The sequence below is a fragment of the Amblyomma americanum genome, chromosome 8, assembly GCF_052857255.1.
Source record: "Amblyomma americanum isolate KBUSLIRL-KWMA chromosome 8, ASM5285725v1, whole genome shotgun sequence".
Taxonomy (NCBI): domain Eukaryota; kingdom Metazoa; phylum Arthropoda; class Arachnida; order Ixodida; family Ixodidae; genus Amblyomma; species Amblyomma americanum.
Window position 1 is genome coordinate 16825863 of NC_135504.1, and position 27896 is coordinate 16853758.

At 44.9% G+C, this 27896-nt stretch overlaps 1 protein-coding gene across 1 annotated transcript; it reads right to left on the reverse strand.

The window, feature by feature from the left end:
- DNAlig1 (DNA ligase 1) lies at positions 1-27879 on the reverse strand. The gene is made up of 18 exons (XM_077633954.1): positions 27713-27879; positions 27422-27511; positions 25607-25863; positions 24739-24891; positions 24568-24648; positions 23696-23909; positions 21061-21240; positions 19891-20128; positions 17268-17369; positions 16124-16353; positions 15036-15237; positions 11415-11621; positions 10381-10597; positions 8555-8637; positions 7357-7509; positions 2688-2885; positions 1116-1208; positions 1-139 (listed from the first exon to the last, which is right to left on the reverse strand). Exons 1-18 carry the CDS (start codon positions 27730-27732, stop codon positions 53-55), a joined length of 2805 nt encoding a protein of 934 aa, XP_077490080.1. The 5' UTR covers positions 27733-27879; the 3' UTR covers positions 1-52.
- Between the last annotated feature and the right edge of the window lie 17 nt (positions 27880-27896).

The window sequence follows — 27896 nt, forward strand, 5'->3', positions numbered from 1 at the left end:
TATACGAAACAATACATGCAGTTTATTTACACAGAAAATATCATTAAAATGCTCAGTAAAAGTCTTCATCATTAGCAGTTTCCTGGATGGCAGCCTTTTTGTTCTTGATGTGGTCTTGCTTGTTATACAAGTCAGCGACCTGAACACAAAAGGAAACTTGTAAGTTTTTCTTTAACGTGAATCCATTACAAACATATATTAGGAAGACACCATAGAAGCGGAGCTAATCCGAAAATTCATTAGCAAATTCAGGCAGCAAGCAAGACAATAAACACACAGCTAACTCTGAACATTCAATAACACTTCTAGGCAACAAATAAGACAGCATAAAAAATTGAATTTACACTGTTCGGAAAGTGATAGTACGGTAAAAATAATTCGAATTTTGGGGCTCCGAAAAATGTTTGAATTACTGAATGGCGCCAAAAAACTTAACTGCTTGCATCGAGGTAAGTTTATTCGGCGAAAGATTGGGAGATGGCCACCTACTTTTACGACGAGAACAGCATGACAATCAACGTTTCTCAAATTTCCGTCAATGCTTTATTGTGTGCACACTGTTGAAGCGCAACTGCTCCAAAAACCACGAACGGCACGTGACATGCGCAGTTTCGGCACAATAGAAGAACCAAGTGGATGGAAGCAACGGAAACGCAGTGGAGCCAATCGGCGCCCAAATCTGTGCTCAGCTGGGTTAGGATGGCCAACTGACAGCCGCCATCACTGCAGACTGGCGCTGAAGTCCAGAAAACCGAAACCGAAACCAAAACTAGGCAGTAGGGCTATTCCCATCAACGGGTCAATCCGTTTTTCGTCATGCTTGCCAATACACACACATCAGAGGTGCGAGGGCGACTTTGTAGCATGCAATTCTGGTTTGAGTAGGTCTATTGTGACGATCGTTTGTCGTGCCAAAAATAACTGGACACAACCTCACTTCAGAAGCCCATTCGAACAAACCAGGGCGAGACCCACAGCGTCCGAATTAGCAAGCGTTAGCAGCCATAGACTTACATGGCCGTTGGCCGTTACTATGTCGGCAGTTCCAATTATCCAGATTTCTGAATTAATGTGGGTCAAATTAAGGACCTTTTACTGCATCTACAAGCACATACCTGCTGGGCTGAGGTAGCGTCTTCTGGGTTCTTGTCATCTCGTATCCGAATGAATCGGGGAAACCTGAGGGAAATGCCTTTCTCTGGATCCACCTACGTTTAGGTGGGAGAAACAGAACAGAACGCATTGACTTAATGCACTGACTGCAACCAAAGCATGAAGGGTAAATAGTGGTAATCAGTTTGTTTCTACTACTCAATATTTTCAGCATTTGACAGTAGTTTTCCAATTTGAGTGCAGCGACCCTTTAGGTAAAGGTCAAGGATCCAAGAAGCAATAGAACCCTTGTAAACATACCACTAGCACCGACCAAATGAGATAAAAACTAATGTTGAATTCCAATGGCAGATCCAGATCAAGTTTTTATGCTCTGTTTGGAGCAAACACATTCCAATGGCAGTTCGGGACCGCGAGTTGTCTGTTCCAATGGCAGACCGGGATCAGGCGTCGATCCCTTATCACTCCATGGATCAGCAATATTTGCTCTGCCAAAATCGGTGGATTTGACTGGAACCCCTCGTGACGTTTTCCTTTCCCCTGCGTCTGCTTCTTGTCATGACTGGTTGTGGCTGCTTCCTTTTGTTGTCACTACACGGTGCACAAGGAACGTTTTTGACTTTCTTCTGGATTGCTCTTCACGTGCAACGCGATCTCAGACGAAACATGCAAAGGAAACTCTCCCAAATGTAATGTGCTATGTGCTCCAATCGTGATCCCGCGGAGCGCTCGCGATCTGCCATTGGAATTCAACATAAGCCACGCCTTTTCGTCCACCAAGCTGCTGCAATATGCTGCACAGAATACAGATGAAACGCTGAACCAATCCTTAAGTTAATCTTTTCGTATATATCTTAAAACAGGCCTGAATCACAGCTCTGGCTGGTTACATAAGCCTGTCCTTTCATTTCATAGCACTTTCACTCATCGCCATTTATGCACCAAAAACTAGCCTGTCATCTGAGCTAATTAAACTGCCATAGGTGTTGCATGTGAAAGCAAATTTCAGGAATACTTCAACAGTGAATTTAGGTGTAGATTTCATACCAGACTTTCAATGAATCTCGCTAAGAATGGGAGGTGGAGTCATTCAAAGCTCAAATTCAGCTACCTGCATGATAATCGTCACAAGAGTGACGCAAGTTTTGCGACGTTTGTTATTTTTTATTTTTGCGATACATTGGGGGCATTTCAAATTTTTTTGGACAGCAAACATAATGCATGCCTGAAAGGGTTAGAATGACACTGAGGTTATCTCTGTCCTCGGTGAACGCCAACGGGACAGCTGCAGCGTCTGCCACGGCTTGGACAACGCCATTCACGGTACGGGGCAGCACACATGTTAACACTAAGATTTGTCGGGCTAGTTGCTTCACTGAATAAAAAAGGTAAACTGCGCGAAAGGGCTAAGACAAAAGAAAGGAACACAGACGACGCTTACTAACGTTAGTAAGCGTCGTGTAGGTTTCTTTCTTTTGTCTTAACCCTTTTGCGCAGTTTACCCTTTTCATTACGTGTTAATTTGTCCTCGATGCCCCATTAAAGCCCAAGGGCTGCCTTCCAACATGACTAACCAGTCCTTGGGCTGCCTTGTGAACCGGTGAGATGGAGAGGTCAGCGCTCTTGACCTCCCACACCTGGCAGGGCTCGAACCAGGCGTCCGGTGCAAGGGTAGAGTCGAACCGGTAGTACGACTTGGGTGCTGGTATGACGTGCTCCTTGAAGAAGGCCGAGTGCTGGTCCAGCTGCTCTTCGCTGAAGCCCGTGCCAATCTGGAGAAGCACAAGCAGCCAGTTATGAGCTCACTGTTGCTAAACAACTCCATTAGTGTGTAGGATACCAGAACAAACTAGCAGCTTGAACAGTGGCGCAGGAAAATTTCAACTCACTTAATTCAAATGTCAAATTCATTTGAACTGAATAAAGTTTAAGGTCCAATCAAAATCATGTAATTCAACATCTGACTTATTACTACAACAAATGTTCAATCCCATTTGAGTAAACTTAGGTACGACCACGGACACGTCGTCCTGTACGCCGGACTCAGCCTGAAGCCACGAACACACGGTGCTTCAGCACTGCTAGCTTATCTTGTGTGCTTGGCATTGACACCAGAAAGGACAAAACATCACCCTCTGCAAAAGCCAGAGTGAGAAGCATGCAAGAAAAAGTGCCCCCCCCCCCCCCCCCCCAACAAGCTCAGGTGCTGGCGGAATAAGCACCACACAGTAGCGTGCCATTTGCCTGCTATGATTCAAACTTTCAATGCATTATGTATTTGAAGAATTCGCCAGAGCTGTGCTAATTCATCACAAAAATGCGTGTCGCCACATAACGTGGAGACGTGTAATCGGGGCTCCACTGCAGTTGGAAAGAATTTAGCGAAAAATGCCGGTCCTGTGTATGAGCCGCAACCCATCAAAACTGCGGAAAAAAAGTGTGACCGTTACACGAGTATACATGGTAGTTGCCTCAAATTGCACAATGACACCTTTAGTGTGGCGGCAATGTTCCTAGTGTCCATGTCCAGAGTGAGACACATTATTCTGCCACAGCATTCAATATAAGCAGTCTGGTATATACGTTGTGTATGCTGCTCAAGCTCCGGTTACACTTCATACAGTCAAAACTCGATTTAACAAAACCCGATTTAACGAAAATCTCGATTTAACGAAGGTATCCTAATTCCCCCTCAGACGCCCATAGGGTTCAATGCTTTGACTAACCCGAAATAACGAAACCGATTCCGTGATCTGTCCCGATTTAACGAACCTTTTTTCGAGAAATAAAGGTGAAAAAGTGTTAATTTTTGGTCTATTTTGTAGACAGCACCCCAAAATTTATTGATTGCGAGTCAGCGGTAACAGCGCGGAGCATCTTCATCCCGTCGCTTTTTTCAAACTGCGCGGCGCAAAACGAGTTTTAATTTTGAGTCGAGCTCACGAGATGGCGCCAGCAGTAAAAAAGTTTCGTGCCACATTTCATAGATGGCGCTATTGCAGTTCGCGTGTTTTTTTTTGTGTGTGTTTGTGTGTTGTGCTCTGTGTTCGCTCTTGTGCGGATTTCCCCGTGCCTTTGAACGCACGTCTTTGTCAAGCTCAGCTTGTTAGGCCTCCATCAGTCTAGCCTTGCTATCGTGAACGCGGACGTGGTGTGTGCGAGCAAGCGCACCGCTAACCCTCCTGACTAGCAGATGGAGCCCTGCAAGAAACGAAAAAGGCTTACCCTGGACGAGAAAGCGGACATAATTCGTGCTGTGACAAGTGGACAGAAGAAATGTGACGTGGCTGCATCACATGGCATTCCAGCGAGTACTCTCTCCACAATATTGAAAGGGAAAGATGACATCCTCCGCGCCACTTCGTCGGGGAATCTCTCGCGCAAAAAAACGCTGAAGACCACTCCTCAAAGCAAAATGGAAGAGGCCCTCTTCACCTGGTTTATGGATTTGCGGTCGAAGAACAGTATTCCCGTGAGTGGAGACCTGCTCCAACAAAAAGCTCTCTCTTTCACGTGCTTGCTGGGCGACAACGAGTTCAAGGCAAGTCCCGGCTGGCTGTCGCGCTTCAAAGAACGACACGGCATCGTCGGGAAAGTGCTTAGCGGTGAAGCGAGCAGCGTAAGCATGGCTGTAATCGGCGACTGGCAGTCTGAAAACGTGCCCGACATTCTGGGAAAATATGCCCCCAGCGACGTCTACAACGCCGACGAGAGCGGTCTATTCTACCAAATGCTGCCTAAAAAAACACTCGCCCTGAAGGGGCAGGCGTGCCACGGCGGCAAACACAGCAAACAAAGGCTGACTCTTTTGCTGTGCGTCAACATGGACGGCACCGACAAACGAGACCCGCTTGTCATCGGAAAGAGTGCGAGGCCGCGCTGTTTTAAAGGCACCAAAAAGCTTCCTGTGAAGTATGTTGCCAATTCAAAGGCGTGGATGTCGCGTGCCATTTTCGCTACATGGCTGAAGGAATTTGACAGCGACATGTGTCGCCAGAAAAGGAAAGTGTGCCTGTTGCTGGATAACTGCACGGCCCACTACGTTGCAGAGGTCGAGCTGACCAGCGTGGAGCTCCGCTACTTCCCCCCAAACGCAACGTCCGTCCGTGGTTCAGCCCTTGGATCAAGGGATAATTAATAGCGTGAAGTGCGCATACAAGCGTCGAGTCGTCGACAGAGTTCTCCTCAACCTGGAGCTGAAGCGCGAGAAGAAAATAGATATTTTTATGGCGGTTGAGATGGTGGCGGCGGCTTGGAGAACATTGAGGCCGTCGATAATTGTCAACTGCTTCAGGACTGCCGGTTTCGGTACACTAGGCCCTGAAACTGCCGAAGCTGGTCCGGACTGCGCGAGCGCCGTGCACGAGGATGAAGATGCCTGGGAACATCTTCGCTCAGTGGATGAAGTGCCCACAGGCATAAGTTTCTCAGACTACGTGAACGCCGATGCAAACGCAGTCACAACGGAAGTTTTGACTGACGCCGATATGTTGCGGCTTGTAGGAAGCGTGGAGGGAGTGACGGCTGAAGACGCTCCCGAAGCTCCCGTGCCGACACCAGGTCAGGTGATGGATGCTCTCGATCTGCTGCGACATTTTGCCGGCGCACACGAGGGGGCGGAAGACGCGCTGGACGCACTTCAGACCTACGAGAAATCGGTGCGGCCGTTGCTCACAAAGCGCACGCAGGCAAAGATCACCGACTTCTTTGGCGGAAAATAAATTTGTAGTCCCCTCGGGCCTTTCTTGTCGAGTAAGAATTTTTGTTGTTTCTTTTCATACGCGCTAGCGGCGCCGGTCGTGGTGTTGGAGCTACCCACTCGAAAGTAGCGCGGGGGGTCATGACGGATGACCATACGGACCCCCAAAGATTGCGCTAGTTGTATGATTACCAACTTTGGCGCCAATTTGTCATTAGCTGTGTGGCTTGCCGTCCCGTCGGCGGTATTTAGGGAAGATTGTTGCGCCGCTAGCCGAACCGTCCTTTGGGTCGGTGCTACCGGCGTGAATTCGTCACGCGCGAGTGCGACGAAAAGTGAAAATGGTACGTGCTAACCGATACGACCGCGATAAGCTGGTACGGTTTATGCGGAAGCAAAATGCATTATGTTCAATGGGTGCTCAGTCGGGGACTTGACTTTACTACTTTTAAAACGAAAGTACTGTTTAAGCGGGTACGTTTTAACGAGGTTTTACTGTAATCGAATGTACTGAATTATGTGCCCAAGAAATGCCTCATTCAATTTAACGAAGTTCTCGATTTAACGAAATAATTCACGGCTGCCCTCAACTTCGTTAAATCGAGTTTTAACTGTATCATGGAATCTTTCAGTATCGTCTCCAGCCAAGATAGGAGGGGAGGTGACTGTTTCCGTATAGAGGCATGCCAGTTTACTCACTTAAACCAGTGATGCTTTTACATCGAAAGACGCCACAACAGCAGCGAGCAACACAACGAGTTGCAGTATACACTACTTTTGCTTCTCACTTTACAAATTACGACGCATAATTTTTAGCAATAAGAGCAAGGAACTTTGAAGACTTCAAAAAATGCAAAGATTAAGGAGGGAGCCTGGTCATGAAAAAAAAAATAGTAATGAAGGCACAGTTAAGAAATCAGGGATCATGCATTTTTGTGTGGCGATTATAAACAAGTCATTTAATTTTATAGAAAAAAATTCCTTGAGCACGTATTTTTTATGCATGTATTTTGTGAAGAGGTTCGAAAAAAATTTGCTGAGAAGCTTGCTGAACTGTATGCCATTGAGTTCTCTTAACACCAAGGAATGCAATAAGGGTAAAATTGCCTTCCTGCTTGTCATAGAACTTGAGTTAAAGTGTTTTGAAGTTGCCACTTCAAAAATGGGAAGAAAAGTGTGTGTTCCTGTTTCTGAAGTGGCAGCTTCAATTTTCTTCAAAGCTCTTCACAAAATACTTGCATAAAAATTAGATAAATGCTCAAGAAATTTTTTTACACGAAATTAAGACATATTTAGAATCAGCACACAAAAATACATGTTCCCTGAAGATTTCATAGTTATGACTACATTAATAAAACTGTATTCAATACCATGCCCTCCCCCCTTAAGAGGATTATCGGTGTAATAAGTTCCGTAACACTTAACAACAGAGCTAACCTCTTGTCTCCATCCAAAGTTACGTTCAAGACACCCAGACAGCTGGGTTTGAAAACGCTGCATCCACTTGAGCACAAAACAAAGTCCACGACTAAAATGCAATTTACCTTGCAAAGTGTCTGGAATTCCTCATTTTCTGGGTCGTAGCAGCCAAGAAGGAAGCAACCAAAGGTGCCTGTGCGCTTTCCTTTGCCATGGTATCCACCAAGAACCACGGCATCGACACTGTCGCCAACGCCGTCTAGGTAGTCCTTTTTCAACTGCACACGCGACACCAGGAAATGCACAGTGAAGGAAGAGCGCACGCGATCAATTCGATTCCACACAAGCTAAAAAGAAAAACAGTTTGAGCAGAGCTCTAACATTTTGATACTGGTTCATTTCAATACCTCGAATTCACAGGCAGTATTTTACTGCCCTTCCGTGAGCAAACTGTAAATGACATCACAAGAAGCCAGCCTGTGCCTGCATGCCCAAATGGAACTTTCGGTGTAGCGCCCAGAGAAAAAAAAAGCTCCTCTTCAGAGCTGAGGTATGCCCAAAACCTCAGAGGCTGTGACTCAAGTCTCGCTACTTTCGTTCATGCGAGCAACAAGAACTACTCCGTAAACTTTGTAGTGAATTATTTGGTCTTTATAGATTATTAATTTATTACATTGGGTAAGTGGCATGAGTCAGCACACCAACTCATTTAGAAGGGTAATGTTTTCAACCTCTTTTATTTCAGTTCTGTTCTTTGATCCGCCCATTCAACTGCAGTTGCAAAGAATTTTCCTTTCCTTTCTTGCTTCACTATTTGTGTTCATCAGACAGTGAGCATGCATTTTTCCCTGCAATCCTGAACGCATAATCTTAAAAATGGCGTCAATGCTGAATTTCCAAAGCATATGTTTATAACTGTTTAAAGCAGCAAAAACAGATGCTTCTGCAATGCTGCGAGAAAAAAATCAAGCATCAAAATACTAATTTTATTAAAAATACTATTTGCCCTGCTTCTTCCTTCCGTACATTCTCAAAGCTACTTTTCAGCAAAACTCGCTTCTCTGTTGCGCAAACAGCTCGCTAAAACAAAACTAGTTCCACCTTAAATTTGCTCAATCTGAATGATTTTCCCTCCAAATTGATTTCCACAGTAAAGCAATACAAATTAAGTACCTAAGTAATTTTTAAACCATGCTAGACCTTCTGAGGATATCCCAGAGACCTTCACTTATTGCTGGACAATATTGCTTTGAAATTGTGGCGTCACCACTGCGAGAAAGCAAGACAATGCCTGAGAATCTACAAAGCTCAAGAATCACGCACTTTGAGCCAGTTGTGGGACCGCTTGGCGATTTCGTATGTAGCACTGGCATCCAGGGACTTGACCATGAGACCTTCACAGCTGCCTGAAGAATCACAAAAACATGCCGTATATGTCGCACGGTATAAATACATGTTTATTTGTGCAAAGCCAAGAGCAGAGCAGCACAAGAGCAGCAGGCTGCAGTAGTTGCAGCAGAAACAACTTGAAAATAAACAAAACAGGGCTCCTGACAGGCCCCGTGATGAGAGGTAATGCACAAAATATTGCATATATGCAAGCAAGGGACACACACATGCAGGCGCTAGATTTAGCATCAGATATATGGGGCAATCAAGTAGTTTCTGAAGACAACAGCTTGAAAAATCAAACTGCACAATTCTGTTTTCGAGTAAGGGCCGAAACCCGTCAAAACTGCAAGGAAAAAGTGCGGCCCTTAATCGGCAATTGAAGAGGTTTTAGAATTCGACGAGCTGAAAGGTGTTGTATGTGTAGAAGTTGCAGGTAAGGCATTCAGCCTTTTTGGGCTAGCATTATAAATGGTGATGCAATCGCACATTAAAACCCCAAAGGCATTTCGGCTTCTATGGTGTCAGAACCATTACAGCTCATAAGTGCTTTCTTTGATGGGCAAAAAAAAACCAACATTGTCGAAGGCAGCACCTGCGGAGCGTTGTTTGGCAGCATCTGACGACGGACAGCTAGTTGTGGGCGAAGGCAGTGGAAATTTGAAAGCTCCCTGTCAGTAATGTCATCACTGAGCTTCTCAGCACTGCTCCAATGTTGTGAGGAGAAGCTTGAGATTTAATCACTCATGACGTCACTATTTCAAATGATAGCACAAAAATATCTTAGCGTGCTTTGTCCAACAGTCTATACACATTTGAATACTTGAGTATAGTGATAAAGTGATGCAGCTACCCTTTAACCGCATATATATAGTAGTACAGCAACAAAATAGCTATGCATAAGGCCCCTAGTTTCTGCGATTCCGTGAAACATCACAGATTTTATTCATTTTTCGCGACACTTTGTGTAAGCAGCCACACTGTCCATTTTTGATAGTACTGTGTTTGTAGATGTCAGTTAACCATTTTATTTCTCTTGAACAGCAGAATCTGGTAGCCCGTATGCTACTATGCAATGAATCACACTACTGGCGTTGGCAAAGCAATGTTATCGTATTTGCACAAATATAATGAGAGTTTTTATTTTTCAGAAAGCACCTCATGTTATATCTGAAACCGAACTACAAACATGACACGATTTTTTTTTTTCTTCCGCTGTTCTTCGAAACACCCACAGCAAGCTCACCCGCGCTTCGCAAGCTATGAGGAAAAGCCAACTTCTTGACCACCTTGGCCCATTGAAGGAAGTGCGCGGCCACTTGTGTTGCTGCGTGGGAAGATTCCCACATGATATTGTACATAACTTGCTTCCACTTCACTGAATTTAAAATTTTCCGCAGCAGAAAATTAGGAGCCTTAGCTATGCGTTCCCTTCTTTGTATGCATTGCAAAGCCCACTTGATGGAATGGTTAGTCAGGCCGATCATAGACTGAGTATGTAGTTTCACAGGATTAGTCCAATGAGCTTTGGGGAAACCCTTATGTGGTGTAGATTTCAATTAGGCAGCAAATAAAACTCGTTCAGTGACTGCCATGGACAGGTGGTGGCATGGAGTGCGATTCCTGGGCCAGGACGAATTTTCTTCAACTGCAAAACTTCACAGAAATCTGTACAGCTTTTCTCTGCACACCGATACCACACAACCCACAAACGAGCGACTATTATAACGCAACTGTGCTGTAAAAATCGCTCTGCCCACCTTTGATGGACTCCTGGAGGAAATCCTGGATATCTTCAACCGTGGACAAGTCGGCTGACCGTGCCAGCTGAGTTTCCCCGGAAACCTCGACGAGTGTCTTGCGGAGCAGCTCCCTCCGCTTCCGCAGGGGCTCCCTCACGAGGGACTCCCCGTTGTGGTAGAGGAGGTCAAAGGCAAACACACACACCTGGACCTTGACATCTTCCTCGGTGGTCTCCTGCATTTGTTGGGTGATCGATCAAATGAGTTAGCATTTACTTCTTTACGATACCTCATAGAAAGCAAGCAGAGCATTATGTTAAGTGCGAACCTCTTGTCAGCCCAAGATTATCCACTCAAAGGAACACATGCATCTGCACACTATCAATAAAACAACTAAGTCATGATATTGAGTGTTGTGCAATCCCCAGATGATGCACAAATTCAACCCAACAGTAGTTTGTCAGCTAGCTATCACACCACTATAAAAAGTGCTTTCTTTTTTTTTCGCATGCAGCAAAGTACAATTCACAACACTCAGAAAAACAGCTGCCCTAAAGCCTTAAAGGAAAACTGAAAACAACATCGAATTTTTGTTCTAAGTAAAAACCTGATTCTGTGGCTATCTTGAGGTATTCTGACGTTTGTCCAGCAGCAAAGAGTACAACTGTTACTGATAAAAGTAAGTGGATCTTAAAATTTTCACACCGCTCGATTCAAACTCATGTCTACACCGAAAAACACTTCGTGACCATTGCTTTTAAATTAATGGTACTGTAGCCGAGTCTCTGGGATCCGTGCCCAGAAAAACTGTGTCAACACACCGCAGTTTACCTGCAAAATTGGCCGGTGGTGGCAGCACCTGTACTTAATTTTTTGGCATTTTCTAGGTTATAAAGGCTTCGTTTTTGTGAAAGTAGCATCTTTGTCATTAGAGCACAGTACTCCATTGGTAGAAGCCAGCATCAATTTGTCCTAAATGTCCGTAGAGGACACACGAGGACACACGAGGACACCAGGCAAGCCAGGAAGGAACCACTGCGGGAGGCGCATACCTTGCGCTTGCGGGTGCTGAGTGTCTGGAAGGGCAGGATGGTCTGGGTGGGGCGGTCCCAGGCGACTGCCTCGCTGTCTAGGATGCAGGTCTTGGTGCCCTCCGCAATGGCCGCCCGAATGCGGGACACCACCTCGGGGTACTTGCCAGTGTTGTCCTCCTGGTTGCGGCTGTAAATGCGCACACTGCCGTCCTCCAGCAGGTGGATCTGCAGGCAGCCCGGAGAGAGTGGGGAGATGGAGTGCCACTAGCGTTTGCATACAGCATACTGACAAATGTGCCGGACAACAATAAACCGTTATGAACCCTTGGCAGTCTGTGATCAAAGAAAAGAAACAGCATGTGCAGTGTTGTGTGTAGTCTTCCTCTTGTTCTTGCTTCTCTTCCCATTGTTTTTTCACTGATCATGATTGACCACATCGCCCAAGCCCTCACTCTCGCAAGCAACAATTCTAGTTCTTCGGGCCCTTTAAAGAACCGTTTTTCCACTCATCTTTCACTTCCATCATAATAATGTGTGCCATTTTTCTCTTGCCCTTGTGTCTTCTGCACCGATTTTTACGCTGACAATAAACTAGGAAAACAAAAACCTTGATCAGCTGATGAATTCCGAAGCACCACACACAAAACGCAAAGGACAGAGTGCATCCTGCCGCCCTTGTTTCTTTTGTGGTGGTTCACAAACCATCGAAACAACACACAGACTATCCCAGTGGGTAACGACAACATGTTCGGGATGCATCGAAGAAGAAACAGCACCAGCAACGTTGGTTGGTGCAACCTGCCTTCAACAAGAAGGAACCTTGGCCACGCCAGCAAACTGTTGTTACTTTTATGCTGCCTCAACGAAGATATAGTACCAAAATAAAGTGTCAAAACTTGGTTATGTTTAGTGTAGGAGTGCCGGTAGAAAAAATGCTGAAACAGAAAATGATGAATGAATACTCTGGTTTTCTTTTTCATAATTACCTAATGCACGTTTCACACCCTTATACGTTTCACACGCTCTACCAACTGAGCTAACCGGGACAGCAAGCTTATGGTGGGGCCAGAGCGAATTGATCATTATAACTCGAAGTGCGAACAGTGTTTGGGCAAATGTTTTGGGGAAGACCCCCAAGGTGGAATAAATTTGTAATAAGGGAGTAATTACTCATTGGCATCCACCCAAGCGCAGCCCGGGTTCAAACCCTGGACCAGGACGAATTTTTCTTCAACTGCGAAGTTTCCGTGAAAGCTGTATAGCTTTCCTTTGTAGCCGTATGGCTGCGTTTGGGTGGATGCCAATGAGTAATTACTCCCTTATTGCAAATTTACTCCACCTTGGAAGGATTGCACCCAAACATTTGGCCAACACTGTTGCCATTTCGAGTTATTGATCAATTCGCTCTGCTTTGTTCCCCCAATGCTGCTTTGCTACCAAATCAAATACTCGTACAAAAAGAATATTTGTGCAAAACAGTGAAGAAACGATGGTAGTACTATGGTAAGGCACATAACTCATGGAGTTATATCTGTCAAAAGACTCAAAATTGATCTCACTAGGATGTACACCGCAGCCTGTATATTAGTCCTATGAACATCATGTCAACATCACGTCATATGCATATGAAAATTGCCTTTTGCAACTGATGACAGCAAATAAACTAGCATCACATCTCCATAGATGAGAGGTATGACGGTTATGAACCATTACCTCCAATACCGGGCATTAAGGCAGGGTTTGCTGAACCTGCCCGAGCCCTGCCCATCGGCCAATCATAGAGGCCACGTATCAGCGTTACAAACGCCGAGACAGGAATGGACCGTTGCACAGGGCTGAACCCTCCATACTGCGCAGTCTGACAGCAGCAGCATGCTGTACAGTGTCAGAGGAGAGTCCTGTTAGTGAAACAGTTGTCGAAGAAAACTATGGCGTGTCTTATTCGAACCTCGTTTTCGATGTTTTGAAAACCACGAAAACCGAGAACCTGCTAGGGTGGCTAGTGAAAAATGGTACATCAGAGTAAAAGCTGCCCCGTTTAAACAACAAGGCTTGCCTATGACATGAGAGATATGCTGCACAGATACCTCAGATATCTTATCAGCAACCACATGGTACCATGGCAAGTGAACATGATAAAGGAAAACACAAATTCAACAGATATAATATATCACATTTTTATTCACACATGAAGAATATCATGATTGCCATTCATTGCCAGGGTCGGCTAGTACCTCCTTCATTTTCAGGTACATTACACTGTCAACCTCATGAATGGCATCTAATTGTTGCACTCAAGGCTTGTGTGCTGGGCTCAAGGATTGTAGTTTGTCGATAAGTGCCACACAAACCTCAAAAACCGATTTTTATTTTTTTTTTCCTTCAACAACACACTCAATTGGTTTACGTCTCCAAACTTTCCCTGTGAGCTGCATTAACACTTAAATTTCTCTCTGAATTCTGGTGAATTCATCGGGCACTCGAGAGAGGGCCTTGAGTTAAGAAAACATGAGTGAAGCGCAGCTCACTTTTCAAACTAGCGAGCTAGAAGCTAATGACAGGTGCATGCATCTAGTTTTAATCAGCAGTGCATCTCAGGAAAGTGTCTTTGGGTTGCTAGAAAAATTTGTTGTTACTGTTTTCATGCAATATCACTTTTCATTACGATTTCATGATACCCTATGATGATGCCTCGACTGAAGCTATGCACACCACCAGACAGCATACACCTATGCAAAAGTCTCACTTTTTCTAATGGGTAAAGACAATAGTATCGAATTCGTTGGCAATACCAGTACTAAGTAACCCAATTACCGCGGCAACATAATTAGCAACATGATCTTTGCAAGCACAGCAAACAAGATGTACACGCAGGAAATATACCATACATACCGCTCATGCCAAGGGCAGTGCCGATCTTATTCCATAGGTCTTCCTTAAGGTGGTCATCCTTATGTCGTGCATGATGCTTATCATAAAGCACAGGATAATTCATTATAGCATCTATCAACATTTATGTAGTGGCTTGCTGCGATGACGTGGACGCAGCCGTAGCGACGATGTGTTGCTGCAAGTGCGTGGGTGCCATGTAGCTCGTTGAAACTGGATTCACTGGATTTCAGCATCAGTGCGCAACTTCCTCGCCGTCCTATTGGCTTACAGCAACCGGCTGAATTTTGCGGTGGCAGAAATTGGTCCAGCACCGATCGTTCTTTGCTGGACTGATTGTTTTTTTCAGCCTTGCATTCTGCAGGATTTTAAGCCGCAGCGACGAATTTCGCTCGCCCTTGACGTCGGATGTCTACTTGTGTACATGCTTTTAAGATAAATTCTTATACACCTCTAAAAACTACGAAAGCAGATTCATTTTGCTGATACTCCATTTCCTCAACTAATTTTCATTTGTACTTAATTTGTCACACTATCGTTTCAAAGCTTTCACTATTATGAATTTCACGACCTCTTGCTTACAACTATTTATTTCATTGAAACTTTAAAAGCTGTTTATATTTTTAAAATTTTTAATTCATTCCAGTGATTATCGACCGTTCAGTTGATAATTCCCAACTGGCAACTCGGGCCTGTCAAACTATCGACTACTCTCCAAGAAAAAGCACTGCCGTCGCTTCAGTCACTCACCTGTGCCCGTTCACCGTCGTACTTGAACTCGCATGTGAACTCAGACCCTTCGAAGCGGTTGAGCACCTCCGAGATGGCCTTGGTTGGGTGGGCCAACATCGGCTTGAGCGGGATGCCGGGAGTGAGGCGGCAGTGCTTGGGCAGGGAGTCAACACCTTCATCCAGCAGGGCCTTTATCAGCCGCTCATAGTCGGGGCACTCACTGCGCATTCCCAAAGCACGGCCGTTCTTTTGAATGATTTCATCTTTCGTAGAATAAAAGCGCTGAATATCTGAATTCGTACTCGCAAGTTCTCGCTTGTAGCCATGCAGAGTTAAAGCCATGAAGTGCCCATGGCCTCAGGTTTTAAAAATTTTGAGAGTGTGCTAGACAAATAGGTTAAACGACATTCTAATGATGCTGCATACCTAAAAGGCCTAAGAGGATCCTCATAGCGGGTCTTAAGATGAAAATTTTTATCATTAGCGATATCATAATGAAATTAGGTGTACATATGTCTTTCTTCCTCCAATTTTCAATAACATAATTTCAGTACAACTACATAGTTCTCATACTATGAAAAAATAACTGAAGCCTAATTAGGTAAATTCTTATGGGTCTTAATAGTACTTTCTCTTAATATTTTGCTGTTCCGACTGAAATGGAGGAAGTTTGGCTTTTCAATTTTCACTGGAACATTCCAGAACAACCAACCAAATGGTTTCCTGGACTTCATACCTCGATGGTGCCAAGCAGTGATCGATGCAAAGGGCTTGCATAAGAAGTACTGAAGACGTTAAAAGTTATTGCAAAACTGCTTTCTTGAAATGTATGCTTTATTTTGTAATAAAAACTCATATTATCACCTATACCTTTACGCACTGCAGAAAGGAATTCTTCAAGAAATTTGCTGTGGGAACAAATTGTGCCATAATATGATAAAAAATATTGGTTGCCGTTGCATAAAAAAGCCCCTTTATTGTGTCCTCCCATCAAGCTCATGCGCAAAATTTAGTGTGGTTAAAGAAACTAAATGTGAAAAACTGAAATATCGAACCTTTTTGTTTACTGTATGTGGGTGCCCATCCCAACCAGGTAGCCCGCTCACCAGTAGGCTGTTTTGACGAGCAGAGCAGCCTCTTCGAGCCGCTTCTTGGACGCCTTGGGGTCCCCGTGGGGCGGGGACAGCGCAGCTGCATGAGCCAGCGCCGTAAGCAGCGATGCCTCCGCCAAACCAATGCGCAGTTTCCCACCGAGCGAGCGGATTAGGAAGCGCGCCTCGCACTGACGGCACGCGATGAGCAGGACCTTGATTATGTCCACCTTCTTCTGCTGCGACTGTAAGCAGAGGAGGATCAAGATGCCCTTCCGGTTTAAGTTCAGAAAATGCTCAAACTTTGCAAGAACTACACACTAATGCACCCCGCTAGACACTGCACCCAACAGAAGGCCATGGCAGGAGCCCACCACACACCCACCTCTACATTCCAGAAGCCCAAGCAGAAGCAGCAAAGAAAAAAAATTCACAGACGATCAGTGTGTTCACGCGGCAGTGTATACATTAGCATTAGTGTTCCCCCCGGAGGAAGCAGCCTCTGCCACCGAATGGTTCAGACCTTACTAGCGGGTGGAATGATCCAATGATATAATCCACCAATCAAACCCCATCCGTTCCACTTTTCTGATCCAATACAGCAATCACAGTGGGAGATGCCACATCACCTCATCCCTCGACCATGATGGGCAACCGCAGTGTCCTGTTCACCACCTGTCGCCTCCCATTCTCTCTTCGTCTTCCCTCTCCCACTTTCCTTCCTTCACCCTCCCTACCTTCCTCCTCTCCCTCTAAGTAGAGAGATTTCCCTCTATCCGTTATGCCTCCCGCCAACCGAGGCTTCACACGCCAATGCCGGACACTTTTTGGGATAATGGGTGTCCTAATGCTAAAGCATAAAAACTGATAGCAAAATCAAATTCAAGGATGCAGCGGGAAGGCAGCCTAAGTACAGCGAAAAACAGAAACCCTGCTGCCACAGCTTTGCTGCATCAGTGCATACGATTGCCCTTCATATTACTGCGAAAGCAGTGCTACTGTGCCACAGCTGCCCTGCTGAATTCCTATCCCTATTTGTGAAATTCCTATTTGTGAAATTTATATTCGTGAAACAATTCAAAGCCCCCTCTCGCTCAAATTTTGTTGGGCTGGGGGTTGACTAACTATATGAATTTCCACCAGCGTGCAATGAACGTACCGAGTTTCCCGTCATCTCGGCAATGCTCCGCAACTTGGTGTAGACATGCGACAGCATCAGCGGCGGTGGTGGGAACAGCACGCGTTGCTGGCTGCGACTGCTCTGCAAGCATTAAATCAAGAATAAAATTAAGAATGGCATTAAACAATAGGAGCGCACACAAATGCACAAAAAAGCCACAAGTTCTCGCTCGCTTGATAATGGCTTAACAATGCGGGACCTAGGTATGAAGAAAAAAGCTCTCATAAAGCCTGCTCAAACCGAATATTCCAGCCATTCATGGCACGGTTACCCAAATATAGTTCGTTTTTGCCTTAGTTTGAGGTTTTAAAATGCCACCGAGATGTTCACATATAAGAAGCTGTGATCATTTAGAACGCTTTTCATTTGAATACCTGGTTTATTTGAACTGTCCCCCACAACAAGTGCATTAAACATACTCTCGTTAAGCTCCTCATATTTAAATCAATTTGTCTTTCACCTTTGAGTTCGAATTGTCAGGAGTAGATTGCACCGATTTGAATGAACTACACTGGAAGAAAAATTCTTTGCTGCTAGGCACACTGCTGATGCAATGCAAACAAACAATTGCAAAGCAGAGGTCGAAAATGTTCAAGACAAAACACAGTAAGATACGCTATCCAACATTTAATCCCATCTGTTGACTTTTTTCAATTTGAGCACCACAGCTGCTACAATCAAAGAAAGCATTTGAAAAATGCACCATGTCAGAAACTGCACCATAACTTTAACAATGCATACTGCTGCAGAAGCCATTGCTAGAAATCTGCAGCATAAGCCAGTAATCCTCAACACAGTCACTTTTATTTTTACACAATTATGCACTTGCACTATGATGCGGACCATTCAAAACCGTTCAAGTAAGATGCAGGTTAAAGGGAACAGAGATATTTGAGTAAACAAAAACTGACCCTGGGTAGACAGTTGATTATTTATGCAGTGCCGAAGCAAGGCCAAAAAAAGAACTCAAAACACTTTGAGGGATAATAATAACAAGAACTATTCAACAAAGCAAAAAGTACCAGTGCAACTTAGGCCGGTGTCTAAATACCCTGTAACAAATCACCCCAGTAATTAAGGGCTTGCAGAAAACAAATTTGTGTGCTAGTTACGGCTACATAACTGCTCAAGAAAAACAGCGTGCAAAGCTGAGACAAGCATGTGAAGAGGACACGGCACTGACTATCAACCACATTATTCAGAGGCTTACAGACATACTCATATATGCACAGACAAGAAGGGAAGGATACAAAAATACAAGAATCACGAATACAAGATATGATAATTTTTTCTTCTACTAGATCAGTCGTAATAATAATTACTGCTGTAGATTCATGCCTTCTCTATACCTATACAACGAACTTCTGAATGAAACGAAAGGCTGAAATAGTTACACCTAGGTATAACAAAACCAAGAAAAGTTCCCAATTGTTCGCTACATGCAGGTTTTTGTTACACTCAGTTCTTGCATGTGAACTCGAAAAGACTGCACAGAATAGCAGCGAAAATGAAAAATGAAGGTAGCTGAAATGGCGTAGCAAATGTTCCCAGTAAATGCCCGTTACTTGAAGTTGTAAGCTTGGAGAGGCATTTTGCAGTCGTGTTGATAACGCAAGTGTGGTAGCTGCCACCATATCTGCTGCAGATGATGAAAGTACACCTCCGCTACGCACAGAGTGAGGAGTGTGTGGGAAGCGAGAGTAGGAAGCATCTGCTTCTTGTGGTATGTCCATGCACTACTTCCCTCATAAGCTCTCTTCGCCTCCACTCCCGCCGCCTGAATCACGCAAGCAACCGAGCGACAGCAATGGGTGTGCCTCGTTCAACCTATGCCTTCTTTGCTGCACCTTGTTGTTTTGTGCTGCTTTTGGACATGAAGTGCCGTGGTGGTATTTTGTGTGATGCTACAAATGCAAAAGCCATGGACGAGGAAACTGCTGCATCTGATGCAGAGAGGCACTGATCATGCTGGAGCACTGCGTGTTGCATCAGGTGCGTTTATTCCTATCATAGATATTATATTCATGGTGGCTTGTGTTTTATTGTCATAAAATTAATTTCAAGTAGTGCAGCACTATACTCCATTTCATACATCCGGTGCAACCATGTCAAAGCTAGCTCACTTGTTTGCGCTGCTTGCATCCGCGACCAAAAAGTAGTGCATTTCTTGTGGTGAGCGAAACATAGTGAATCCTTTGTCTACAGGCTTACTACATGACACATTTGTCATGAACTTGATCAAATGGGCTCTTTCTGCTGATGTCACACTGTACCTTTCTCATGCCTTAGACCACTCGGCCACAGAAAAAGCGCGGAGTAACACGCCTCCCTTTATTTTCCCGTCTGGACTACTACCGTACCTTTCGCAGCGTTGCACCTGATGTACGAAACGGAGTACAGTTAAGGATAGTCAGCACGACGAGTTATTTATATCAACGTCGAATGTCACAACAACACCTCCGTTGAGAAACTTTGTAATAGAGGAATCTGCTACAAGGATGTTCGTTACATCCAGATTTAACTGTAGTGAGTGTCCCATCCTAACCACTGTCACCTTGACAGCTGCATGTGTTAAGCTGCCAGAAATCCTTAAGGTCGTTACCTCAGCAACAAGCCCCAGGTCACCCTTGGTTGTGGCTTCGGCTCGCACTTTGTCCGCAGTGCGGCCCGTGGCTTCAGCTAGGGCTTTGACTAGCAGAGACTCGCCAATGCCCAGCTCGAGCCCCTGGTAGTCGGGGGCAATCTTGTTGAGACAAAGGTAGACAGCGTACAGCAGGTCGTCGGGAGAGAGGATCAACACAGAGCGAAGAAAGTTGCTCAGCACCTCGATGATGCGAAGCCTGCGTGAAACATCACCAACAACTGTCAATGGAAGGTAGGTACCACTGCCAAGTTTCACATCTTTGAAAAGTACACACAGACAAGAAAAGAAAACAAGAAAAACACAGGGCACCACCGCGTGCTGCACTGTCCTTGTTCTTTTTGCAAAATGCTGGCGAGGCGTGCCAGCGAGATACCATAGATATTGAAATAATGAAGACAATTTAGAATGAATCGGCAAAAACAAAACCAGAGAAATGCAGGAGAATAACAGCGTTGCTGCACCCTTTTCAGGCTCATGACCCGCTGAGCCATCCAAATGCCAAAGCTTGCTAAACCGACAAACGCATGCGAGATACAATGTCAGGCCAATGGCTGATGCCCCCGTCAAAAGAAACCATCTGCAGCTTCCCCATTCTTTTTCTTTCTCCCAAAACACAACTACAACCAAATAGAAACCAATCAGAACCAAATGAATTCCAGTTGGCTCAAACTGTGCTTTTGTTAGTTCCAACCTTCTTTTTTCTACTCGGTTGCCAAGCAGACATTAGGGAGTAATCATTACGGTACTATTGGCATAAGGTTCAAGACTGAATTCCAAGGTCTCCATGTTAGTTTTGACTGAGTTCGTCTCAACAGGGCACAAACAGTCTTCTTCGATCAAATGATGCATAGGACCACTGCGGCCTTACAATCCTTTGGGATTGCTCGCACAAATTACACCTACAGCTCTACATACTTTCGCAGCACACTTCACCACTTTCTCTTCTTAAGCAGTGACATCGCCTGTGTGAGTTCCACTGCAACACTGCACAGGGCACGCTATAAAGTCACAATTATAAATGCACCACAACTTGCTCAGGATGGGAAGCTTCAAACAACTAATGGCTCTAAGGCTCATGAAGTAAACGTTAAAATGCATGACTTCACTCCGAGTCGACAGTGACCTTACCTGCCAGAGATGCCATCAATCTTGTCCAAGGTAATCGCGAGGGCAAGGTATGGCACCTTGGCACCTTTCTTCCAGCACGCATCTTCCACAGGGTCATAGCTGGCCTTGCTGGGGTCATAATCAATGACTTGGTCCTTGGCAGTGGATTGTTGCCCCGACTTCCCAGAGGTGGTGAACGCGCTGTTTGAGAAAGAGTCGCACCAATTATCGAGTGACTGCATCGCAATCAGAGCAAGATAAATGCATTACATGCTTGCAGATGCAGTCAAAACGCGATATATCATACATGGATATTACAAATTATTGGCTACATTGAATGCTTCCTGACCCGCAAAAGTGGCCACATTTCTATACAGATGAAATGCAAGAAATGTCCGCTCATGTCAAAGACTGTAAATAAATTATATAAAGTTATGTAATTTACATAATCATATGAATTAATCTGGAGCCCTCCATATTGGCGTCCCTCAAAGCCAACGTGCTGCTTGAGAGAAATGCAGGAGAATAACAGCATTGTCATCCGATCGGTGTCATCCGATCGGTGCCCGCGTGGATGACAGGAAACAAGCTACACTCTATGGTCACTTTGCAAAACTCAAAAAGTCAATTTCCCTCCACAGTAAAAACAAGAAAACTTGTTGGCAAGTTGGTTCCTGCATTCCACCGTTAAAGCACAGATGACAAGACAAAAGAAAGGAGGACCCGACACAGTGCTGACTCATAACTGAAATCCTTAATTGGCTGACCCGATATAAATATATCCCCAGTGGGGATATAAATACCCCACTGGCAATCAGAATAGGGAAAACAACACACATGTCATGCACAGGAAACAAAAACACTAACATACAACAGCCACATGTCAACAATCAGAGTCAAGGTAACAAGTAACAGATGTACATTAGGTAACACTTGTGTTCGCACTTTTGTTTCCTATATGTGACACACGTGTGCATTGTTTTTACTATTCTGACCGCCAGTGGGGTATTTATACCGGCTGGCGAGCCAATTAAGAATTTCAGCTGCGAGTCAGCACTGTGTTGCATCCTACCCTCTTCGTCGCCAGTCGCGCTGTAGCCATGGAATGCATGGAAAACCCCATTTATCATGGCAGCGTGACGTGTTTGGGTGCTAGCAACTAGTTAGGTGCAGCAGTGAAAAATCCCGAAGTGAAAATAATGCCATGCCCATTTTCGTCATGCTTCTGCCTTGGCATTAAAGGGATTAAGTTCAGTTCTAGGAAGCACCCCTGCAGTGCGCATTGCACTTGAGACACAGGGACGAAGTGCAGCACCAAAATCCAAAACTATTGAGTCACTGACTCTTCAGTTTGCCGCTAGTCAGGCAGGCCACATGCAAGGGCGCCGTTTTTTATCGCCTTTTATCCCCATTTGTATCAGACTGCTAGCTTCGTGATTGTATCGGTTTGGTTTATGGGGGTTTAACGTCCCAAAGCAACTAAGGCTATGAGAGATGCCGTAGTGAAGGGCTCCGGAATAATTTTGACCACCTGGGGTTCTTTTAACGTGCACTGACGTCGCACAGTACACGGGCCTCTAGAATTTCACCTCAATCGAAATGCCGTGGGTGGAATCGAACCCACGTCTTTTGGGTCAGCAGCTGAGTGCCATAACCACTCAGGCATCGTGGCAGCTTCGTAATTGTATCTCTGTGCCTTTATTGCTTAGAGCTGCACATGTGCCGCCATGCCACCTGCAAGGCATGGCCCCAAATAAAGTGGGGTGAGGATATGCGTCCTGTATTTAGAAACCTTTTTTTTCTGCCAGCAATGGGGTCGAGTCGACATATAGGGGCAACATACAGTGCATATTCAGCGTTATGACCTTTGCTGATTTTTTTTTAGGAAGTGTTCTAAGAAATCTTCATGTAATCCCCCCTCCTCCCTATGCAGAAAACACTAGCGATGCCTACACCAGAAAGCGTCCAAAACGTTGGTTGGCTGGCCGCTACAAGCTGGTGCAAAGCTCAGAAAAGTGCAACTGAAACTAAGCATTCAAACTGTTGTCGGAGAAGGGGCCACTCATTCGTCGTCACGTCTGCCATTGCAAGCAGCTGTCACAGGTGCATAGGTCGCAACCACTCTGCAGCAAGGAATTCATGTTTTGAGTAGGGCTATTTCAACGATCTCTTGCTGTGCCGATCATAACTGGTCGCAGCCTCCCTTCAGGACGCAGTTCGGATTAACCAGTGCGAGGTTCATAATGTCCGAACTGGCGAACGTACGAAGCCACAGACTTAAAGGGCGCTGGCTAGGACCGAGCCGACAGTTCGAATTTATACCCGGATTACCAAATTAATGACGGTTGAATTAATGGGCTTCTACTGTAGAGAACATTATTCTATTGACAACCTTGTAAGTAGATCTAGAAAAAAGCAAATGTTCTCTCAAGTTAATGATTTTTTTCACTACAACAGCCCATAAACCAATCATAATGACATCATTTCAAACAGTATGATACCTTCCCAGTTTTCAACTTTCTACCACTTAATTCTGCACACAGCATATGAACCCTACCTCTTAGTGTAGTTGAAACAGCGCATTAGCTGACATCATGCAAGGTTTAGCCGCTCGACCAACAGTCACTCTGCGCAAACTCCCACTTCCAAAACTCACAAGTTTTGGAGCTTCTTCGCAGTATTAGCTTGTGCCTTTTCTTTAGGCTTCTCGTCCTTGGCAGAGGATGCTTTCGTCTTTGGGGGTGATTTCTTGTCTTTCGATTCTTTTTTCTTTGGAGGCGAGTCTTTCTTCTTCGGAGGTGAGGCTTTCTCATTCATTTTTTCTTCACACGGTTCTTCTTTCTCAGACTTCGGCTTGGGTTTTTTATCATCTGCAGCAAAAAAAAAAAAAAAAAACAGACGAAAATTGAAAGCAAGAAATTCATCCATACTTCTTGAAGGCTTTGGAAAGGCAGATTCTAGCAAAAGGTCCTTCCCCACATTACCACTGTCACTGACCATGGTTCATAGCGTATGCTGAATAGAAGTCATCGTATAAAAAGCTTTCTTTGTCAAGTCACAAGATTCCAGAGTATTTCTCTCGTATTCACGTGAGAAAACTGAACAGTGTTAAAATAAGCCACTGCACTTACATCTCAAAAAGCGGCAGCTTTTAAACAATGAAGTCCATTGAATCATGACTAGTTGTGGCGCCCATTCCGAAGTTGGATTGCATGCAGGCATTCTGATAATGCAGTGAGGACTCTTAACATCACGGCCGCCCCCAGAAATTTTTATCTCCAGCACTGTTCTGCTCACTTCACAACAAAGGACTACTGCTCGATCTCTGGTTATACCTATATACATATCCCTATATTTGTGCATATTTGCCCCTATCTCATCCCTACCTGGCTCTGCTACCCTAGCTACATTTTTTTCTTTGCACGGAATAAACTGTTCCCTGATGCAGTCCACATGCTTAACAGCATGGCAAAACCAGTCTGCTATCTGTTGCACTCTGATTCCACGAATGCAGTGTTGAGCGCTTGCCTGTTTCAGATGGGCATTCAGTTTCCATTTCTTCTTCCTTGTCAGGTGAAGCAGCCGGTTCAACCTTCACTTGCTTATCTTCTGCAGGAAGAGAGCGCCGCACGTTGTATATACCTTTCCCAGCAAAGCTTATCACTCTGCACGTACCACCAGTTTTTCCGTTCAACTCACCTTGTGGCGAAGATGATGATGATGTTTCTTTCGAAGACTGTTCTTCCGTTGGCAATGGCTTATCTTCAGATGCTGGCTCAGTCTTCGGCCGTTTGCTGCCAGACTCCAATGACAGTCGTGGCTGCTCCGGACTGCGTTTGGCTGTTTTGCGGGCTGCAAAGAAAACAAGTGAAAGGCAGTATGCAGGGGACTGAGTTTGCTCCTGTGCTGAGCAGCACACTAGATTTCTCCAGATTGATGGGAACTCTTGTTTTTACCTCTCTAGAGCTTGGAGTGCCATGGGTGAAGCTTAGTTTTTGCGAAGGATGGTGATGAACCAAGACTTACACGAAGGAGACTGCTACAAATGATAAGAACTCATTTAAGGAGCTTTCAACTGAATACAGAGGGCAACTTGATTCAACCCTTATTCCGGGGCAAAAACTGCTTCAATGACTTTCTAGCTACGTTCAGACTTGTTTGGCAGCTAAAGATGCATTCACTGCTGAGAAAACTGGATTTTAAAATAGAACATTCTTTTTCATGCCATCCAGTTCAAAATTATAGACATCAAGGCTTTAAAGTGAACTCTGTGATCATTGCTTGGAAGCAAAAGGTGATGCGGCCTAGCCTCCAAGACTTGTGCACAAAAAGAAAGTGCATTGATGTTAATACAGTTTGCTTTTGTGAAAGCGACTGCTGACAGTAACATCTGTATTTCATTTTTTTACCTTTCTCTGAAATGACAAATGCTCCATTTATCAGTGAAAGTAGCCTCTGTTGTTCGCACGTGGTAATCTCTTAATGGAGGCCAACTTGAATTTGTTCTCAGTGTTGCTTTGAGTGAACGCAGTAAGCTAAAATGTTGTCACTATGGCGAGCACAGTACCTGTTCTCCGCTTGACGACAGCTGTCTCCTTGACACATTCATCCGATTTCACAGGAGGTGAAGATGAGGCCTTGCTGGTTGAGGGTCCAGGTTGATCATCAACTGCGCTTGGTTCCGATTTCTTTTTGTCCGGTTCCTTGTCTTCGGTCTTGTCTGTTTGGGATTGTTTTTTGCTCGGGTCTGGTGCTTCATCTTCGTCACTGTCGATCAGCATGCGAACCCGCCTCCTCTGTGGTGCCTTGGCAGGAGACGATAGCCTGCATGTGCGAACCGCCGAAATTAGCGCCGGATACTGAACCATCACTTGCTATCTAAACCAGGGGTTCTCAATTTTGGTTCCTTTTGGCTGCCCTAGGCACCAAAATTTAACCCCCCTTTTTACCCAATGCCCACTTATTTTTGGACTAATTATTGTAATTGCTCTTAACACTGTTTCCCTAGACAGCTACTCATTATTAGCTGACTTTGGGCATTCGTTTTCGGGCCACGTACCTGTATGCTCCGTTTTTTTTTTTATGCACATTCGACGTAGGACTCAACTCATCACATGGGGTTCCCCAGAGCTCAAATGAGTGAGAACATAAAAACGAGTATCCAGAAAAACAGTCAAAAGGAATAAAACAGAAAAAAAAAGAACGCTTTAGACAGACAGGTACTGTTGCTACCGTCATTTATGCCCAAAAGGTACGTGAAAAATAAAAACTCTTATCAGCCAGATACAGTGGAACCTGCAATGATTGGTTTGGTACACGTAGCGAAAACTCTCAAATCATCACACGAAGAAGATAGCCTTGTCAAGCACCAACCTACCGAGCAATACAACCTTTGCACTGCTTCTCGGATATTCGTCATAACCAATCAACCAGCCCGAACTCAAATTCCGCAACTTAAAAACTGTCATCATCATGGCAGAAAGGCATTTTTATTTCATCACAAAGCATAAGCACCATCTAATGCAGTACTACATCTCAGTCCTGAAGGCATTGGGACCACTTCAGCAAATACGAATGTTGACTGCAGAGCCAATGGGGGCAGTGTGAGCGCATTACAACAACAGAGCTACAGACTGCACAGTTAACTGAGACCACATACGTGACTTCCTTCTATAAAAACAGGACCATACAAGAAATATAACATCTGTTAATTTTGTTAGTTTACATATGATGATGGACTAGACTCCCATATTGCTCTTGAGATATACAAGTGAATGGACCAGCATAATTCAATTCATGCATATACAACACTGCTGTTGCATAAAATGCAAGAGCTAAATATATCCACAGCTAGCCAGATAAGATAGTTCTAGAAATCCCTTAAGACCCAAGAACCACTGGTGTCAAGTACGCAGAGGTTAGATGTAACGAAAATTTTGCAAGTAAGCGTGTCTCAATCATCTACTCAAGGGACAAATGTCGCGAAAAGGACCCACTGTATCTTCGTCACGTTACGTGTGGAATCGGTTAACAAACACTGTCAGATTCCCCATGTATACAACTTCCATTCCAGTACTAGCTAACCAACTTCACAAGCCTCCAATTATTTATAAATGCATCAATACTAACAAAGTGCCTACACTAAAGTTTAGGCGTTCATCATTTCTCGGCTAGGGTGCATCTCGTTCGTTCTTCGCAAGGCAGTCTAATGTAAGGGCACTGGAGGCCGTTATTCGACTTTATATCGACTGGAAACAAATAGCATGATCCTGATGAGCCGCCTTCTAGCCTTATGTACCAAAGCTTAAGCCACAACTGTGTGGAACATAAATCCAACTTTGTTCCTCCTGCGACGCGAACAGTGATCAGATCGAATGCTCACCCGTTGACATGTTTCTCGGGAGTCGGCGATGCGGGGTCTTGTTCCTTCTCCTTGGAGTTAGACGCCGGCGCTGCGCTCGTGAAGAACGATCTGCGGAGGGAAACGGCCACGGCCAGCCGACACCGATCGCAACAGTTAGTCCTCGGCGCGCCGCAAGCGAAGACGAAGCGCTGGCCAACTCGCCAGCAGCACATCCACAGCGCTCTCGGCGCGCCCATCTCCGAATGGGAGAACGGACGAGCATCGGGAAGGGCGCTCTGCCCAAGCTGGCAGAGGCGAGCTCCTACTTACGATATCTTCTTCTGCGACATGTCTTTGCGCAAGGAACTCAGTGCGGTATCGGTAAATGGCAGGGAACAAGACACACCACAGCATCAAATGAATATCCCGATGAACCCAGCAAACTGCGCCACATCCAGCAGAGATCGCGCCAAAACCCCACACCCGCCAAAACTGTCACGTGGTCTCAGGGTCA

Excerpts from the sequence above, each read along its gene's own strand:
- DNAlig1 (XM_077633954.1), bottom strand. The coding sequence starts at position 27,732 with ATGTCGCAGAAGAAGATATC. Across the intron at positions 21,241-23,695 it reads GCGAAGAAGCTCCAAAACTT|CGCGTTCACCACCTCTGGGA; the intron begins GTGAGTTTTGGA and ends TTTCTCAAACAG. Across the intron at positions 20,129-21,060 it reads ATTGATGGCATCTCTGGCAG|GCTTCGCATCATCGAGGTGC; the intron begins GTAAGGTCACTG and ends TGTTTCACGCAG.